The 14,596-nt window shown below is 39.6% G+C and overlaps 2 protein-coding genes across 2 annotated transcripts in view; one reads left to right on the forward strand and one right to left on the reverse strand.

Annotated features, from left to right (window-relative positions):
• The first annotated feature begins 304 nt into the window (after positions 1 to 304).
• On the forward strand, positions 305 to 10,671 carry gna14a (guanine nucleotide binding protein (G protein), alpha 14a). The gene is made up of 7 exons (XM_034090777.1): positions 305 to 693; positions 6,619 to 6,803; positions 7,072 to 7,226; positions 8,157 to 8,285; positions 8,389 to 8,518; positions 8,621 to 8,774; positions 9,905 to 10,671. Exons 1-7 carry the CDS (start codon positions 573 to 575, stop codon positions 10,093 to 10,095), a joined length of 1,065 nt encoding a protein of 354 aa, XP_033946668.1. The 5' UTR covers positions 305 to 572; the 3' UTR covers positions 10,096 to 10,671.
• Positions 10,672 to 10,736: 65 nt separating this feature from the next.
• The window catches only part of vps13a (vacuolar protein sorting 13 homolog A), a 43,669-nt gene continuing 39,809 nt past the window's right edge, over positions 10,737 to 14,596 (reverse strand). The window contains exons 72-75 of the mRNA XM_034090776.2: positions 12,910 to 12,995; positions 12,558 to 12,681; positions 12,347 to 12,421; positions 10,737 to 11,909 (exon numbers count right to left, since the gene is read on the reverse strand). Of these exons, the coding sequence (XP_033946667.1) occupies positions 11,859 to 11,909; positions 12,347 to 12,421; positions 12,558 to 12,681; positions 12,910 to 12,995 (336 nt within the window). The 3' untranslated portion in view covers positions 10,737 to 11,858. The remainder of the gene's footprint in view (positions 11,910 to 12,346; positions 12,422 to 12,557; positions 12,682 to 12,909; positions 12,996 to 14,596) is intronic.

Raw genomic sequence — 14,596 nt, forward strand, 5'->3', positions numbered from 1 at the left:
GATAACATGTCATCAGCACTAGTTTTACTATATGTTATTAGTTCGTTTTCTTGGCTTTTTTATTTTATTTATTTTGCAGCTTTCTTTGATCTAATCGTACCCCGTAGCCTACCTCTACCCAAAAGTCTACCAAAGTTTGAATATCATGTCAGCGTCATCTCTGTGCGGTACATACATCACAGTGTGCCTGCTCTGGATGTTAACTTCCCATGTTATCCCTTTCTATTTGCAGCCAGCCACGCCCTTCTGAGCAGGCTGGATAAAGTTCAACAAGTGTCCTCCTGCTTTAGACCAACCGCAGCACCTTTCCAACGAGGGTCAGCGCGTTGTATTCTTATATCTGGACGTTTTATTTTAAGAAGGATTCTTTGTTAATAAACGCGGATTCTTCAATTTATAGAAAAAATTCTATAGCATAATTTTTGTAATTCATAAAGGGACATTTTAAAGATGCTCTGCGTGTTTCCCCACTGATCTTGTGAAGCCAAAGGGAGAAGACACCTCCACAGCCTTCAGGATTTTCACGTCGACAGCAGAGGGCTTATTGGAGAGGCAGCAGGTCAGTGTGAACGATGGCTGGATGCTGTGTGTCTGGGGAGGACAAAGAGAACCAGAGGATCAACGAGGAGATCGAGAAGCAGCTACGCAGAGACAAGAAGGACTCTCGCAGGGAGCTGAAGCTGCTGCTGTTAGGTGAGAAACTCTGAGCAGGGATCACACCTGGAGGGGATAACAATGCCTATGATTGTCTATAATACCTCTCACACAAACTAGCTGGCCCTTAACCCAAAGTTAGTACAATTCTGGGGTAAATAATAGACCGGAAAATGTGCTCCTAAAAGGGGAAACTCCATCCTCATCTCTACTGTGCCACATTTCCGGCCAACATGTCATTCAATAATATTTCAAAGTTGAGCTAAAAAATGTATTTCCTGATCACTCCTGGATATGCAATTATCATGACAGGTGGAGCAGCACCCAATGTCCATTAAACTGAATTTAAATGATAATATAATGCAGGAATAAACAGCCACTTTATATACGGGGCATTTATTCTCTATATGTTGAGGCTCTTGATGGCTTGAATATGTGTGACTGCCATCAAGGATCTAATTCATGGGGATGCACAACTTTTAAATCTAACTTGTCTCTACATTTCCTTTCTCCTCATTGCTCTTTCTGGTCTCCGGATGGGGTGTAGTGCGCTCCGGCTTCCCACCGAGCAGCTGCGCGCCATAGCCGTGCCATTCATTGATTTTACGCACTGTGGAGAGTTTTCAACCTTGATTCGTCGAGTCTACCGAAATCATTTAATACCTATCTGCCTAAGAAATACTGAAAACAGTCACACGCAAAGCAAGATTTGACAATTTAAAAATGATATTGTGTTTTTGGACGATAGCTCGATTCTAGCTTACATTTCTATAAAAACCGTCGGAGTATTTGTTCCTTGGTGGAGTGGATCAGTGTGGGCGTTTTCTCTCCTAATATTGGCATTTACTCTAACCTTTTTTTTTTATTAGGAAAAAATATAGTAAAGGACAATTGTTAGGGGGAAATATGAATGTGATGTCCAGGTATCAATTATCAGTACAGCTGATGAGTGTGGGACAGTGTGAGTAACCCAACTGCCCTTATAGTGTCATGAAAGTGATGTTTGAACATTATGGGAGCCTTTATGGAGATGGTAATAATCTAAAGCTTCGGATGCTCGTAAAAGTGTTTCATTTTTGTCACACACATCACTTCCTGGTATGAGTTCACTGACTACAGAAGGTCTGATGTTGGTTGAGAAATGGCTTAAAGCTTGAGCCCCATGTTTGTTCTTTCAGTGCTATATCATTTAACTGCATGTCTTTGGGGACAGTTGACGGAGCAGGGGGTTTTGACCTGGCATCGCACAGCATCCATGCCTCCAACAGTGCTCTGACACCACCTATAGTGGGGCAAACAATTATTTAGTCAGCCACCAATTGTGCAAGTTCTCCCACTTAAAAATATGAGAGGCCTGTAATTTTCATCCTAGGTATACCTCAACTATGAGAGACAACATGAGAATAAAAAATTCCAGAAAATCACATTGTCTGATTTTTAAAGAATTTATTTGCAAATTATGGTGGAAAATAAGTATTTGGTCAATAACAAAAGTTCATCTCAATACTTTGTTATATACCCTTTGTTGGCAATGACAGAGGTCAAACGTTTTCTGTAAGTCTTCACAAGGTTTTCACACACTCTTGCTGGTATTTTGGCCATTCCTCCATGCAGATCTCCTCTAGAGCAGTGATGTTTTGGGGCTGTCGCTGGGCAACACGGACTTTCAACTCCTTCCAAAGATTTTCCATGGGGTTGAGATTTGGAGACTGGCTAGGCCACTCCAGGACCTTGAAATGCTTCTTACGAAGCCACTCATTCGTTGCCCGGGCGGTGTGTTTGGGATCATTGTCATGCTGAAAGACCCAGCCACGTTTCATCTTCAATGCCCTTGCTGATGGAAGGAGGTTGTCACTCAAAATCTCACGATACATGGCCCCATTCATTCTTTCCTTTACACGGATCAGTCGTCCTGGTCCCTTTGCAGAAAAACAGCCCCAAAGCATGATGTTTCCACCCCCATGTTTCACAGTAGGTATGGTGTTCTTTGGATGCAACTCAGCATTCTTTCTCCTCCAAACACGTCTAGTTGAGTTTTTACCAAAAAGTTCTATTTTGGTTTCATCTGACCATATGACATTCTCCCAATCCTCTTCTGGATCATCTAAATGCTCTCTAGCAAACTTCAGACGGGCCTGGACATGTACTGGCTTAAGCAGGGGGACACGTCTGGCAGTGCAGGATTTGAGTCCCTGGCGGCGTAGTGTGTTACTGATGGTAGCCTTTGTTACTTTGGACCCAGCTCTCTGCAGGTCATTGACTAGGTCCCCCCGTGTGGTTCTGGGATCTTTGCTCACCGTTCTTGTGATCATTTTGACCCCACGGGGTGTGATCTTGCGTGGAGCCCCAGATCGAGGGAGATTATCAGTGGTCTTGTATGTCTTCCATTTTCTAATAATTGCTCCCACAGTTGATTTCTTCACACCAAGCTGCTTACCTATTGCAGATTCAGTCTTCCCAGCCTGGTGCAGGTCTACAATTGTGTTTCTGGTGTCCTTTGACAGCTCTTTGGTCTTGGCCATAGTGGAGTTTGGAGTGTGACTGTTTGAGGTTGTGGACAGGTGTCTTTTATACTGATAACGAGTTCAAACAGGTGCCATTAATACAGTTAACAAGTGGAGAACAGAGGAGGCTCTTAAAGAAGAAGTTACAGGTCTGTGAGAGCCAGAAATCTTGTTTGTTTGTAGGTGACCAAATACTTATTTTACCGAGGAATTTACCAATTAATTCATTACAAATCCTACAATGTGATTTCCTGGATTCTTTCCCCCCATTCTGTCTCTCATAGTTGAAGTGTACCTAGGATGAAAATTACAGGCCTCTCATCTTTTTAAGTGGGAGAACTTGCACAATTGGTGGCTGACTAAATACTTTTTTGCCCCACTGTATATCCCAGCAGCAGTGTGGGAGAACCATATGGGCCCTCGGTCAGTGGTGTGTTAGAAAGCCATAACTAGCTGCTGCGGGTGCGCCTCATGCAAAAGTCATGCAAATCCAGCCCAGAGAAGGACGTGAGCCGTACAGCAGGTTTGCCTCCACTGCTCTCTTAGAAAGGGCTCCATTGAATGTATTATAAATCTGATTGAACTTGCTTTGAAAATGAATCTTTACTAAAAGTAAATGACTGACAAATCCTTAACGTCTGAAAAAGAGGCAGGCCTTAGCATCAGGAAGATTCTGGTTCACTGCTGCCAATGATGACACAGATACTTAAAAGAGTTGCTGCGGGGAAATCTGAAACATGTGTGTGTAGTGAGAGCACACAGAAACAAGTCAACAGGCTCGTGAAATTATGAACAGGGGCTTAGCTGTCTGGTGATCAGGAACAACTGTATCATGTGTCCAGAAACTCAGTCATCAAAGCTCAGCATTCAGTATCACTTTTGATTTTCGACATGCTAACTCACTATGTAGAACCTGAACTGATGTGCAGCCATGGTTAGCAACAATACTGTCGAAAATATGTAGCCTAATATGTGTTTCTTTGTATGTAACATTTAGATGTTCAATGAAAATAGATACACATAGTATCAAGTAATCTGTATTATTCAACTTCTGAAAGTAATTAAACAATAACATTTATTTACCTGGACTCAGGGCTCTCAGTGGGGGTCATTAGATGGTCACACTCGGTTCCCCGGAGAGGATGAGTGGGAGTGAAGCAGAATGAAAGATCAACACAAACACATTCTGCCTCTTCTGTCCGTTCGGTAATCTGACATAAAAGCATGTAGGACACGTCAACAAAACTCTATACATACAGTATTGGTTATTTGGTTACAGACTAACAACCATGCAGTCATGTGCATTTTAATTAGTTTAGTATTGATATCAACTGACACAAAATACACTTTTGCTTTGGCTCCCGTTTTACACAAGTAAAAAAAGAAAATCCAGGACTTTTTCTAGGGACAGGAATGTCATAATTATCATTCTCTCAAATGATGGCAACACATTTGTAAAAACATCTTATTTGCTGTAAGTCTTTATTGTGATTGAGAAAAAATGTACTGAAACGAGAGAAAGATTAAATGGAATATAAACGTATACTATAGCTGTAAGATATAAATAATATAGACCATGCTAAACAAGTACATTGACAAAATGTATATGCCTGGCATATAACAGGGACGGTTTTGTGTGATGAAATTCAGTTTGTTGTAGTTTAGTGAATTATTTTGTACCATTCATTTCCTTCAATCCTCCCCTGCCATGTTAGTTTAACTTTAAAAAAAAAGTGATCTGGCAGAGCGTGGCAGGTTATAGTAGTTCTTATCTCGACAACATTAACACCACATTCATTCACAGTCAGCGCGTCATGACGAGGAAGTTTGTGTAGGTGTGAGATTGTGTTTATGTTTAATTGTGTTCGTGTGTCATGTCTACTGACAGTGACTCTCTTTTTCTCTGTGTATGTGTGTGTGTGTGTGTGTGTGTGTGTGTGTGTGTGTGTGTGTGTGTGTGTGTGTGTGTGTGGTCAGCATTCTTCCAACTGTAAATCACCACAGTGCACCACTTTTGACATATACAAACACATTTACATGCAGACGTACACAGAGATACAAATGTAGGCAAATTAACACGCACAGTATTCATGAACATTAACATCCATGTGACCTACTCAAGCCAACAAAATAGAGCATAATGTGTTTTACTTACACATAGTACCACACAGTATCTTTCTCACTGAGTCTTTCCAAACTAAGATGTCCCTGATCAAAGACTAGACATACGATATATGTTTTATATTCATTCAATTTGATTGCTTGTGTCCACTGAGGTAGAACTATTTACTGATAATATTAGTTTAGAAATGTGTGCTCAAAACTTGTATACTTGTTGCTGCACACTTTTTGTATGACTTCTGTATGTGTTTTACAGCATAAGGAAGTTGATAAATCAACTGTAAATCAACAAATAAGTAAATAATATTGACATAGCGAGGAATACTGGAGACCATGTAAGTCATTCTGTTTTGATACTATAACATGGCATCTGCTGAGTCTGATCTGAGCCATTGAAATAACTACATACAATTCTACATTAATGTCTCAGAAGAATAACTAATTAACCTCACATGACTCCTTCTAGGGACTTTAACACCAGGAGGCACAGATGTTAAAAAAAGTGAGGCCTCTCATTTAAAGCTGATTCTCTTAAAACAAGTCGGATACAGGAGATGATCATTTGCCTCCTTCTCAGAGTTGACCTATCTGTCTTGCTCTAACCCCCCTCATTTTCAAGAAACTTGACTTGTAAACAAGATGCATTCAAATATAGACATTTGTCTAAGCCTTGTTTGCCAAGATGGAAAAACTCAAGTATTCGTGATGTCATGCAAAACAGCCAAGAAACTAGAACACTGCTGGCACCACTCAATGTAGCTCTAACACACTTCACACACACACACACACACACACACACACACACACACACACACACACACACACACACACACACACACACACACACACACACACACACACACACACACACACACACACACACACACACACACACACACACACACACACACACACACACACACACACACACACACACACACACACACACACACACACACACACACACACACACACACACACACACACACACACACACACACACACACACACACACACACACACACACACACACACACACACACACACACACACACACACACACACACACTGACAGAATGTTGGTGTGTGTTATAAACTAAGACAGTTAATACATAATGAGTCAGTGCATTTATAATTTATTTCATCATAACTAAAGAGCAGTGTGCATTTCCATTAAAGTGTGTGGAAACGCACACTGCTCTGTTGCTCCATGGCATGTTGGAATAAATATAAAACATACATTTTTGTTCAACTTGATTTTTTAGTAACAAGCTACGAAGAAACAGACAGATGAGTGTTGAAAGATATGACAGGATTTAATCTTCATTGTATCCGACAGGCACTGGAGAGAGTGGGAAGAGTACCTTTATCAAACAGATGAGGATTATCCATGGAGGAGGATACACAGATGAGGACAAGAGGAGCTACGCCAAACTGGTCTTCCAGAACATCCTCACCTCCATCCAGACCATGACCCGAGCCATGGAGGCGCTTGGGATACATTTAGCTGATCCCAATAATCAGGTACTGCTGACAGACTAAAACTGGCTCTTCAACTTTTGAAATCAGTGAGAATTTATTATTAACGTCAAAGTCTGGGGTTGATTTTAGATTCATTTTTTGGCCAAATTGACATGGATTTTCTTTTGTTTAAATGTGTTTAGCACCTTTTAATGATGTGGGAAAATACAGGTATATTCTGACAGACAGTTTAAGAAAAATAATGTTCTTTTTCAACATTTGAGCCGTTTACCGTCTTTTAGTAAAATCCCCTCTGTCTTTGTGTCTATAGAGCCATGCCAACCTAGTCCTTGAGGTGGAGATGGACAAGCTGGAGGAGTTTGATCAAGACCTTGCAGCGGCCGTCAGATGTCTGTGGGACGATGGCGGGATACAGAAATGCTATGACCGGCGCAGGGAGTACCAGCTGTCCGATTCCACCAAATAGTGAGAATTAGACAAACAGGTGTAACGTGTTGCTCAATATTATCAGAGATTCCAGCTCTGCCAAATATTCACCAGTTATTCAGAAGGTTGACAAAATAGTGGGTAATGCTTCATCTCCACAGAATAAGCTCCACAAATAGGTCGATTTAACCCCTCTATGGGAGAGTTGCATTTATTATGATTCAAGTATTTGAGTGTTTTTTGTATTATTATAGGCAGAGCTGTACTGTATCTACCTTAAGACACTGAGGTTAGGTAATTGCTGTTATTTCCTGTACAAATCAATTTGTTATCAACCTGCAGGAAATGTACCTTCAATTCATAACACTCATTCACACTTGGATATTGTTTATGCTATTAATGCATACAGTACATCGATTTAGAATATTGCCATTTGACTACATTAAGACCAACACAAATAAGTAAAGAAAAAAAGGATTGTGTATTTCTTCACGTATTCCTTGAAGGCTTTGGGCATTTAGATCTTAATATTGGTATTTATCTGTACCTTGCTCTTTTCTATCTGACTATAATACAGGAGGTGTCCCTTCGGAGCACAAACAGATGTACCTGCTCATAATGGAACACAAATTAACATAACAAATAATTCAGACATTTTAGATAAAAAGGCATAAGAAAAGTAACTGTTTTTGGCTTCTGGATGCTATTTTTAACTATGTACTGTACTGTAATTGCACTGTGAACTAAAATACTACATCGTTGTACTTCTCTCTTAAAGCAAAACTCTTTTTCTATGGTTTCCACTTTCCCTAACTCTGACTTTGCAATTTACTCGTACAATCCTACCACTTGATGTGAGGTTTTTCTCATGCCCCTTTTACCTGTTTTAATAGTCACAAAATCCCCTTCATGTCAGGTATTATCCATATTTCATCCTCTCCTTGATCTCATTCTCTTCTAATTTTTCAGCTATCTCACGGACCTGGATCGGATTTCTCAACCCTCTTATCTGCCTGACCTGCAGGATATCCTCAGAGTCCGAGTGCCCACCACGGGTATCATTGAATACCCCTTTGACATGGAGAATGTCATCTTCAGGTGAGATATAACACTCCATAAAAACAGGTAACGGCTAAACATGATGCATTGGAACAATAAGCATTAAAGGCGTTGCGTACCTTATCTGTTGTTGTTATGGCAGGATGGTGGATGTGGGAGGTCAGAGGTCAGAGAGGAGGAAGTGGATCCACTGCTTTGAGAACGTCACCTCCATCATCTTCCTGGTGGCGCTCAGCGAGTACGACCAGGTCCTGGCTGAGTGCGACAACGAGGTGAGAATTCAGCTCAGTGATTGGCAGATCAAGTTCCAGACTTTAAACATTTTAAATGTGTGGTCCTTTTTCTTTCTTTCTATGCTGCAATGGTCATCTCAGAACCGTATGGAGGAGAGCAAGGCCCTGTTCAAAACCATCATAACTTACCCCTGGTTCCAGCGCTCCTCCGTCATACTTTTCCTCAACAAGACGGACATCCTCAAGGAGAAAATCTTGCACTCTCACATAGGCGACTACTTCCCGGAATTCACAGGTGAGTTTTTTGCCACTTTATTGGCACACGTAGCTGAAATTAATGCAGTCTAATACAAAAGTACTATGCTGAGTATGATTACTATTATTTGTCCGATTATATCATGTATTCTCTCCATGTATATCAATGAGGGAAGGCTACACAACCCATCTGTATGATGAAGCACAACAGCACCAAAAATTACATCCTACAAAATTACATGTTGAATAAAAAAAAATGTTAAACAAAAACTGAACATTGTAACCTTCATAAAGATAGATCTGCATTTTTATTTTAGACTGGTAGTTTCAGTTGGGTGTACCTTTACCTTTATTAAACACTTAACCCTCCTGTTGTGTTCGTTTTCCCCCCCTTACTTTGCGTTTGCGGTCAAATTTGACATGTCCTGTTTTAACTGCTAGTAGCCTACATTAACGCAAAAACCATCATCACCACATTTCATTTAACACCCTTTCAAACTGTAAATATTGTATCAGACTCATCAGACTACATGAACAACTGCAGTAAATATACAAAGAATAGACAATGAACATGTAGGCTATTGCGTGTGCCAGGTGTGATCCATGTGGGGGGATGGGCACATAAGAGTGGAAAATGTATCAAATTGTTCTGTGTGTGTGTGTGTCAAGTGTAATTTACATGGGGGGATGGGCACATAAGGGGGGAAAACACATATAGTGTATGTGTGTGTGTGTGAGTGTTTGTGTGTGTGTTTTATCAGATCCGGATGGTTACTAATTCCTTTTCTTTATGGCGGTCATTTTTGACCGGGAACAAAGTTACAAAGTTGACTAAATCATCCAAAATGCAATGCAAGTGGTGATCAGCAATTTTATATGTTCAAATGTCTACTGTGAAGGATATCATAAAGCCTTAATGCAATCGAATGTAAAACAAAAAAGTTATGATTGATGAAAGTAGTAAATCGGTCAGATTTGACCCGAACACAACAGGAGGGTAGGCTACACACCCTGTGCACAGAGAAAAATCTGAAGACCAGCATCCATTTAATGTTGGTCTCTTGTTTTGTTACATATTTTAGATTAGGTTTGTCTATTTATTTTTAAATCTTAAACAAATAGTCGACTTTTCTGAAAACATAATGAAATATTACCGACCTTGAATTACAGGACCTAAGCAGGATCAATCAGCAGCTCAAGATTTCATCCTGAAAATGTACCAAGAACAAAACCCGGACAAGGACAAGGCGCTGTACCCTCACTTCACCTGCGCCACGGACACAGAGAACATCCGCTTCGTCTTCGTCGCCGTCAAAGACACCATCCTCAGACACAACCTGAAGGAGTTCAATTTGGTGTAGAGCAGCAGGACGACACATGATAGAAGAAGTGAATTACCTTAAAACAAAACTTCACAGTCAATTGTCTTGGCTTTCTTAACAGTTAGATACACTGATCGATGTATGGTTCTTTAATCCAAAGGTTTAAAAATAATCTTTTGTGCCTGTTCAAATCCAGCCTAAGAGAATATGAACATTTAACAGACATACCTAAACTAATGTCTCGGTAGCTTATTGTTTGAAATGCATCGTTTGTTTTCTTGTGTAGCCTACTGTAGTTTCAATTGGAGCCTTTATAGAAATGTGTTGTACTAAGTTTATATATGAAAATGAGTGTGAATTCATATCTTTGACCTATTGTGTGGGCTACTTATTTAATTAGTTTTTATATATTTTCAGTAAAGAGATCCAAGTAAATAATTTATGCTCACGCAATCGCTGAGTCCCTTTAGTCCTAAAGTCTTTGATTTAATATGATGTGGAATTTTTTTTTTGTTTTAACACTGAGCCACATGTGTCGGCTGTTGCTCAAACGTGCCTTATTTACTCAGGACAGTCACACAAACAATGAGTTTGTTTAGATGTAAATAATCCAAGTTGTGCTTTGGAGGACTTTGCATTTGAAACAAATGCAAATGGAAATGCAAATGCAAATGCAAATGGAGCATTTGAAACACATTTTATTTTTTTTGGAACATATGGGGGAAAAATGGAACCACTGCAGTGAACACTTGATGCTCAAAATAACACACATTAATGGCAAAATAAATATTAAGTCTGTTAATATTTAGTCGAACTAAATTGCGATACAATCCAAAGCAATCCTTTAAAATATACACCAGAGTAAACATAAGCTGTTAATAATTAGCATTCATTTCTTTTAAATATACTTTTCTCTGCATAATTCATCAACATAGTTGGCATTGCATATGTGTGGTATAAAAACATAAAAATCACAAAAGTACAATCTGTAACGCCATAATACAGACTAGTGTGTGAGGATGAGTATATAAAGATACCATATGCGATTAATATACAGCAGATTGATACACAAGAATATAAAAATAGCATGCGGCTCTCAATCATACACTGAGCAGTCTTCATCTTGTATAAAAAACTAGGAAAATGGAGAGTGTTAGAGTAAAATAAAACAGTAGTTTGAGCACAATTTGAATTATATGTGTTACAGAGCCAATCTCAAATTTATATTAGTTTCCCTTATATATAATCCAGTAAAAAAACAAAACAGCATACAACATTAAATGTGCTACAACTGTGGTTCATTTGGCTTCAATGTCATTTAGGCTGTTTCCTACCATGTACAAGACATCTTTAATGTTTAATACAACTGAGAGCTAAGGAAATGACTGACTGAATGCGTTTGATTGAGAATGGCAAACTATGAAAATCTTCCAAATTTCAACAGCTATTCAGGCCCAAGCAGATAAGCTGTATTTTGAAATGTGCGACAGTTTTAATAAAATAAATCATTAAATATCAGCTGAGCATAATGAGTGTATTCAGAGCGAAGACAGTGGAGTGAGTTCAGAGCTTCTGTGGTAAATAAATGTACGTCAGCCGTCTATATAGCACTTTTGTAAGCATGCACACATACACACTATCACGCAGTCACTCGTCCCGACACACACCAACATACAGCCTTGTGTAATTGGACTCAAACAGGGAGGTAAACAACATGAGCATGCGGTGAAGAACAAAGGCACTGACACACACAGACTTTGTGTGTTCTTTTTTCTTTATCATTTCTCGCTCTTCTTCGTTGGTCAGTATTTATGCAAACTTTCTCTTGCATCGTCCAATCTGGCCAGAACCCACTGAAAATCAAGAAACCAAAGTTGGGAATACATTTTGTTCAATCCTTTACTGTGACTTCAGGCTGATGGATATATATATATATATATATCTATATATCTATATATATATATATATATATATATATTGGGGGAACATTTAAGAGTGGCCTTTTATTGTGGCCAGCCTAAGGCACACCTGTGCAATAATCATGCTGTCTAATCAGCATCTTGATATGCCACACCTGTGAGGTGGGATGGATTATCTCGGCAAAGGAGAAGTGCTCACTATCACAGATTTTTTCAGATTTGTGAACAATATTTGAGAGAAATGGTTATTTTGTGTATATAGAAAATGTTTTAGATCTTTGAGTTCATCTCATGAAAAATGGGAGCAAAAACAAAAGTGTTGCATTTATATTTTTGTTCAGTAGGCATTATAGTATGAGTTGTCAACTTACAGTAGCGATCTCAGGAGTTTTGAAGTTTATGATCTTCCCAAACTCCTTAGCGTGGAAGACAGACTTCACTCTCTCCTGAAGTGCACAAGACAACACATTTAGTGCTATAATAATTGTTTAAAACTAGCTATGAATGAGTATAAACAAAGGTTTCCTATGGAGGAGCATCAAGCTTCTGATTTGGATTTCAATATCGTGTTTGTTTTTGTACCTTGGCCTCAATGCGAAGTCGGCGGTCCTCAACAATCATCGGATCCTTGGTGAACTCTTCAAACAGATACTGCCACTCACAAGTCAGCTGGCCAAATGTGCCTTTGGTCACAAAAAATATTCCCCTGGAAAAGAAAGCACATAAAAAAGGGTTAGACAAAGCAACGTATATCACACATCGAGGTTTACACTGTATCAAAACATGCTGTGACGATGATCTGGGATTTAATGATTTCACATATTCACAGGTGTTTGTGAAAATGAGAGGAAAATAAAACGTTATCTTAGAACAACCTGATATGAGAAAGCAGCCGGAAATTCTTCTTCTCACCAGGATGCAGAAACACACTCACCTCTTGGTGATCATGAAGAAGTCTGAATCATTGACCTTGGCATGAGCAAAGTATCTGTACTTGGCAAAACGTCCATTCTCAATTTTCTGGAGAAAAAGAGAAAAAAGTGAGAATGTATATTAGCAAACAGCAAGACCAAAGAACAACTGAATCTGAATTATACTGAAACATAGATTCCAATATATCTGTGCTCAGTGAAAATGTATACAAGTGTGTTCCAAACAACTGCATACTGTAAATAAGCATGAGCTACTCTGGTCCTCTGCTGAATGAATGAAAATGTTGAGGGGTGACGAGGAAAAATGGGATGAAACAAAGACAATGGCAGGTAGAAGTTGTAATGTGAACATTTTATTGAGAACAAGAGGGCAATGAAAGACAGAATGATAAAACAAACATAAAGAAATAAGGACAAAGACAAATTAAAACAAAAATGATAATGAAAAGTGTTGGACAATGACTACATCTCTGAACATAAGAGGGTTTGTTTTGTAGCTTGTGAGAAAATGATGAATGAAAAGAATGGGTTTTAAATGATAAAGGATAGACACTCAAATATGAAGAAATCTCACATCAATTTAATAAACAACTAAATACATAAAACACATTCTTAAATTACTGAGAGGCTCTTCATTGGTTAATTTACTTGAATCAAACTTGTACTACACTAATGCTACACTACAGCTATCTTCTAGCTAGTCTTCCTCATCACCAGCTCTACACCATTCCCAGTAGGCCAGACTCCGCTGTGGACACGACGAGAGAGAAGAGTGAAGGTCAGAGAACAAGTTTCTACTCGCAGCTACACACAGACAGCTGTCACAGCAGATTAAAGACAGAACACCACTCAGACCAAGGTGTGCATTTGTCTCTCTTCTATCAAATAGTTATTCTGTTGTAAATATCATCTATTTTATTATTTAGTCTAAATACCAAATGTTTGCTTCTTTCCAACTGCTTTGCTGTAAAGACTTTCCCACCCAAAATATATCAGTATAAAACTATAAAAACTATTTGAGCCTATCTACAACAGAAGCATCCAGTAAGCATAAAACCTGTTTCTAGCACATAAACACACTAACTATCAAGCTTAACAAACCTAGGCTAGGTCTAAAGATGGTGATACAGATGGGCGACAAATTAAAGGGAAAAACCTGTATGAATGATTGGGGTCAATGGTCACTGAATGATGTGAATCAAACACTATGTCTCTCAGGCTGCGGCCCCACGAGGACGAATTCGGTCGTTTGCGTTACTGTTTAGTGTCATATAGACCGTTCGGCCACACGAGGACGACCGAATACGGCACTAAACGACTGAGGAAACGACAACGGGTCCCAAGGTGGATAGAAATGCATACGCCACTCTCTGGGGGGTCAAACGGCTCCGTGTGTGCGCCCTATACGGACATTTTCAGACCACTGATAGTGATTGCGCAATAGCCCCGCCTCTCCCCACCTCTTCTGCTCACCTCCGCTTACCCCGCGCCAGTGCTGAAGTGTTTCGCCACCAACAACAACAACAATGGCGGATCGCAGAGTTGCCATCGTGCTCCGGACGCTATTGACCATGCTACAGTTGTTTGTGCAACATCTACAGCAATAATGATGAGGCAATAGCCCCGCCTCTCCCCACCTCTGCTGCTCACCCCCACGTCAAAGTAAACTGCACCCTGAATTCAGATTAT

This window comes from Pseudochaenichthys georgianus, chromosome 9 (genome assembly GCF_902827115.2).
Source record: "Pseudochaenichthys georgianus chromosome 9, fPseGeo1.2, whole genome shotgun sequence".
Taxonomy (NCBI): Eukaryota; Metazoa; Chordata; class Actinopteri; order Perciformes; family Channichthyidae; genus Pseudochaenichthys; species Pseudochaenichthys georgianus.